This window comes from Rana temporaria, chromosome 10 (assembly GCF_905171775.1).
Source record: "Rana temporaria chromosome 10, aRanTem1.1, whole genome shotgun sequence".
NCBI lineage: Eukaryota > Metazoa > Chordata > Amphibia > Anura > Ranidae > Rana > Rana temporaria.
Window position 1 is genome coordinate 10,382,034 of NC_053498.1, and position 6,000 is coordinate 10,388,033.

General features: G+C 43.6%; 1 protein-coding gene across 3 annotated transcripts in view; it reads left to right on the plus strand.

The window, feature by feature from the left end:
* The window catches only part of LOC120916295 (beta-1,4-galactosyltransferase 3-like), a 123,797-nt gene extending 118,804 nt beyond the window's left edge, over window positions 1-4,993 (plus strand). For all 3 annotated transcript variants that reach the window (XM_040327186.1, XM_040327185.1, XM_040327187.1), the window contains one exon: window positions 4,243-4,993. In XM_040327186.1, the coding sequence (XP_040183120.1) occupies window positions 4,243-4,393 (151 nt within the window). In that variant the 3' untranslated portion in view covers window positions 4,394-4,993. The remainder of the gene's footprint in view (window positions 1-4,242) is intronic.
* The last annotated feature ends 1,007 nt before the right edge of the window (window positions 4,994-6,000 follow it).

Sequence of the window (6,000 nt, forward strand, 5' to 3'; positions counted from 1 at the left end):
TGGCTTCATCATAATAGGGGGAGGGGTTCTGTAGTCCTCCACAAATAACTGGGATCAATGTAACGGATCAAAGTCCGCAGTTTATCAAGATTTCTGGCAGGATCAACAGGCTTTATTTTTTTTGCACTTAAACAGATATAACAAACTACTTTCAACAGTTTATTTAAAGCGGAGTTCCACCTAAAAATGGAACTTCTGCTTAACCCACCCCTCGCCCCCTTACATGCCACATTTGGCATGTAATTTTTTGGGGGGGGAGTGGGGGCTTCAGGAGAAAGGGACTTCCTGTCCCACTTCCTCCTTCCGCCGAGGGGCTGGAAAGGCGCCTTTTCACAGCCCCTCCCTGTAGGTGAGCGCAGTGCCGCTCGTGCATGAGCAGTGGGTGCCCGGCCGTGAAGCCTAAAGCTGTCATTGCTGGGTGCCCACACTAGGAATGAAGATGCCGGCCGGCGAGGAGCGGAGGCCCGGCCGGCGCGTCGCTGGAGCCGTGGAGCAGGTAAGTGTCTGTTTATTAAAAGCCAGCAGCTACACTTTTTGTAGCTGCTGACTTTTAATAAACTTAAAAAATGGCTGGAACACCCCTTTAACGTAATAAAAGGGAGTAAATAAGGAGAGTTCATGGTCCGGGTTCACCTATGATGTTGCGTGGTTACAGTGAATGGATCTCTACCGATCTGGAGACGCCGGATTAACCGGCTTACTGTCGCTGCATTTTTATCCCTGGCAATTCTTTCCGCTATGACTGTCCTGGCTGCATGCCTATTGGGTGGATTCTGTCTATTGTTCTCTACTATGATCACTAATACGTGAAATGTCTCCATAACGATCGCTCATTACAGATAAACTCCTTAAAATAACACCAGGGATTTATTTATTCATATAAAGTGTTAAAGAACATTCCAGGCAAGTTGATTATAAAGTGTTGAAATCAAATATTTCAAAACCTGTACAACCCCCGGGGCTGGTCTTGTGCAGTCATGGCACAACCTGTCCTTGTGTAATGGGGGAGGGATGTGGGTGACGTTAGTAAGGGGGGGGCGGGGTTTATGTCACTCAACTGTCTTGCGTCCTTCATGCCTTCCTGCTTACGGACGGGTTCGGCCCTCATGTGGCGAGGATTAGTGTTTCTGTACACATATTATACAAGTACCACTCCAGTTGCCATTTTCAGCCTGTCACAGATTGTAATAGGCTGTTGGCATTGGATGATGTCACACCCGTGCCTCCTGGGTGTCCAAAAATGCAAGGATTTAATGCACAGGGGCCAAACCGCCTGTGTGCATGAATACATTTTGCCCTAAATTTATTAAGAAATTTGATTTTATTGAAAATGTTTTATAACCAAGATTAGAAAATATTGTTTTGATTGTTTTTCAAAATTTTCATTTTTTTGTTTTTGTTTCTAGTTATATTAATAGAAAAGAAAAAAAGACCCAGTGGTGATAAAATACCACTAAAAGAAAGCTCTATTTGTATGAAAAAAATGATATGTGGGTACAGTGTTGCATGACTGCACAATTACCAGTTAAAATAAAGTGCTAAACAACAAAAAATTGCCTGGTGATGAAGGGGGTAAAATCATCTTCAAGTGGTTTAACCGCCTGCCGGCCATCAGTTGGTGGCTAGGCGATGCGGCTTCTCGGCCCTCTAGGGGGCGTGCACGCGTCACTCTGGCCCGCGTCACTGGGGAGCTGATGCACGTGCCTGGTGGTCGCGATGTCCGCCAGTCACCCATGATTGCCCGGTAACAGAGCAGGACCGTAGATCTGTGCGTGTAAACACACAGATCCACGTCCTGTCAGGTGAGAGGAGACCGATGGTGTGTCCCTTGTGAGTCCCCTACCGTTAGAATTACTCCCTAGGACACACATTTAACCCCATGATCACCCCCCCCTGGTGTTAACCCCTTCCCTGCCAGTCACATTTATACAGTATCACTGCATTTTTATAGCTCTGGTCGCTGTATAAAATGTGAATGGGCCCAAAATAGTGTGAAAAGTTTCCGATATGTCCGCTGCAATATCGCAGTCCTGATAAAAACCGCAGATCACCACTATTACTAGTAAAAAAAAAAAAAAAATCTATCCCCTATTTTGTAGACGCTAGAACTTTTGCGCAAACCAATCTATATTTTTTTTTAACCAGAAATATGTAGAAGAATACGTATCGGCCTAAACTGAGGAATTTTTTATTTTTTTTAAATAAAATAAAAATTTGGATATTTATTATAGCAAAAAGTAAAAAAGATCGTGTTTTTTGTTTTCAAACTTACCCCTCTTTTTTTGTTTATAGTGCAAGAAAAAGGACCGCAGAGGCGATCAAATACCACCAAAAGAAAGCTCTAGTTGTAGAAAAAAAAATTATAAAAATGTTATTTGGGTACAGTGTCGCATGAACGCACAATTGTCATTCAAAGTGTGACAGCGCTGAAAAATGGCCTGGGCAGATGGGGGTTTCAGTGCCCGGTATTGAGGTGGTTAAGAATAGTTATGGGGTTAGACAGGAATTCCACTAACTGCATCAACCCCCGGGAAATACCACCCCCTTCCTGCCTAGGACAATGTTTTTGTCACACTTTGAATGAAAATTGCGCGGTCATGTAACACTGTACCCATATGAACATTTTTTTCCCTACAAATAGAGCTTTCTTTTGATGGTATTTATTCATCACAATTTTTTTTTTTTTTTTATGAAATAATGTACAAATTTAAAAAAAAAATTTAAAAACAAGTTTTTCTTAGTTTTGGTTATAACATTTTGCAAATAATCTTTCTTCGTAAATTTAGGCCAAACTATATTCTGCTACTTTTCTTTGGTGAAAATAACCCAAATCAGTGTTTAATTTTTAGTCTGTAGGAAAGTTATATTCCACAATATATATACCGTATTTATCGGGGTATAGCGCGCACCCCTAAAGTGGACCTGCATTCCTGTAAAAAAAAAGATTTTAGTACTTACAGTTTTGGTGTCCATCGGCGGCCTCGTCGGGTCCAGCATCCGTCTGCGGCTTCGGTGGTGTTCTCCTCGTCGGGTCCGGCGTCCTCCTTGCTTCCCGCGCTGAGTTTGAACTACTGCGCCGGCATACACCGAGCGCAGTACACTCGTGTATAGTCGGGCAGGCTCGGCTCCTCTCGCGGTCACGTCCTGTACGTACAGGACGTGACCGTGAGAGGAGTCGAGCCTGCCCGACTATACCCGAGTGTACTGCGCTCCGTATATGCCGGCGCAGTAGTTCAAACTCGGCGCGGGTATCCGCATATATCGCGCACCCATGATTTTGCCCTGAATTTCAGGGCAAAAAAGTGCGCGGTATACGCCGATAAATACGGTATATATGTGTGTGTGTGTGTGTGTGTGTGTATATATATATATATATATATATATATATATATATATATATATATATCAATCCTGATTAGTGATGGATTATCTAATTTCTTGAGGCCGGAAAATATCAGCACAGTACAAATATCCCCCAAATGGCCTCATTTTGGAAAGTAGACAGTCCAAGGTATTTAGTAAGAGGCACGGCGGGTTTTTTGAAGTTGTAATTCTCTGTCACAATTGTTTGGAAAATTAAGAAAATGTTAAAAAAAAAAGCAATTTTTAGTTTATTTTTTGTACATACTGTCACCAGTGCAGTACAGCGTTGTCATATAATGGCGTGGCGGTGATCAAGGACACTGACTGACAGTATGTTAAAAAAATAAATATAGTGTTGCCATAGCAATGCCGTACAAGTATGGAGAAGTGTTCAAGATATTTTTTTTTTTTTTTTACACACACATACATTATGATTGTTCATAGCAATGAATTTCACTGCTATAAGCAACCATTTTTACTGAATGAAATTGATTCATTCAGTGTGTATTGTGCTGTGATTGGCCCTGTCTGTACCATGTGATCACTGTGACTAATCACAGCTAGCAACACAATTGTGCACAATGAATGGCATGAATAAGTCATTCATTGTTTACAATTGTCATGGGATCTGCTTGATTGGTCACAGTGATCACATGGTACTGGCAGCGGGCTGGTACACTGATCAGTCTATTGGCTGTGTCCAGTGGACGCAGCCAGTGACAGATTGTGCCTTGACATCATATGATGTCCCGCCCGGCCGTTATTTGACAATATGCCGGGCAGGAAATGGTAAAGTAAACATTTAAGTGTACATAGTCTTCAGAAGCTTCCAGAACGTCATTCACCCTCTAACGTTTATGCCATGTTATCTCATCACAGGTTCAATCTGTTGGCCAAAACGCGTCGAACGTGGAGACAAGACGGCATGAACGCTCTCCGGTACAACCTGCTCTCCAAGGAGCTGCTTCCGCTGTACACCAATATCACAGTAGACATCGGTTCTGAAAAAGGGTTCCATCCCATGACGTGAGACCGGACCTCCCACCCCGCCCAACCAGATGTGCCGTATTTTCTTCGAACGTCCTTCCAAAACGATGAGCAGGGACTCAACACGTGGACTACAGAATGCAATATATATGAATTATTATTATTATTTTTTTTCATTTCTACACTTCTCTTTATCGAGATTAACAAAAACCATAAACCAAAGATCATCGGATACAAGTGTTGCCGGCTCAACGTTTTGCTAAAATCCTCCGTGACGTCTCCCGGGGGTTCGGATTTTAAAAGACCACCCCCCCCTTCCCCCTCTGGGATTGGTCACCCAGTAGAACAGACTTGTGCACATCGCTTTGAAAGACATCTCTGGAGCGCTGTGAATTTTTCCTGCAGTGGAATTTATTTCTTTTTTTTTTTTTTTTAAGTGCAATTTCTTTCAATTTAGAATTCTTTAAAGCTTTTTCACAATCGGACAGATTTCAGAAGAGTCTCAATAAATATTCCAATTGCACACCTTCCTGGAGAACGGCCAATAAGAGAAGAGGGTGCTGAAGCGATCACCAGCTGGGAACTGGAAAAGCAATCCTGTAAATATATTTCACCAGCAAACAGAGGATCGTTAAAAAAAAAACGTCCAAATTTTTTTTTATTGCAGAGAAACCATCGCAAAAAAAAAAAAGCAACGTTTCGAAGTCGCACAGGACCTCTTCGTCAGGCAAGTGCCTGACGAAAAGGTCCTGTGCACGTGCCTGACGAAGAGGTCCTGTGCAAGTGCCTGACGAAGAGGTCCTGTGCACGTGCCTGACGAAGAGGTCCTGTGCACGTGCCTGACGAAGAGGTCCTGTGCAAGTGCCTGACGAAGAGGTCCTGTGCAAGTGCCTGACGAAGAGGTCCTGTGCGACTTCAAAACGTTGCTTTCTCTTTCGTTCATAGACAGACACAGCCTTCATTGACCTTAGGGTTATGCTTCTTCCTACCAGGAGAAACTCTCCTAGTGAAAGCGGATATAACCCTAATGTCAAAGAATGCTGTGTCCATCTATGAACTCAGAGAAATGGATTTTACGGTGAGTACAAAAATCCTTTTTTTTCTCTTCCGTTCATAGACGGACACAGCATCCGTTGACAGTAGGGTTATATCCGCTTCCCTTTAGGAGAGTAAACTCCAAAAAAAATTTTTATTGCAGAGAAACCATCACAAAAAGAAAAAAAGCAACGTTTCGAAGTCGCACAGGACCTCTTCGTCAGGCAAGTGCCTGATGAAGAGGTCCTGTGCACGTGCCTGACGAAGAGGTCCTGTGCACGTGCCTGACGAAGAGGTCCTGTGCACGTGCCTGACGAAGAGGTCCTGTGCACGTGCCTGACGAAGAGGTCCTGTGCACGTGCCTGACGAAGAGGTCCTGTGCACGTGCCTGACGAAGAGGTCCTGTGCAAGTGCCTGACGAAGAGGTCCTGTGCACGTGCCTGACGAAGAGGTCCCGTGCGACTTCAAAACGTTGCTTTTTCTCTTCCGTTCATAGACGGACACAGCATCCTTTGACAGTAGAGTAAACTCTCCTAAAGGGAAGCAGATATAACCCTACTGTCAAAGGATGCTGTGTCCGTCTATGAACTCGGAGAAATGGATTTTACGGTGAGT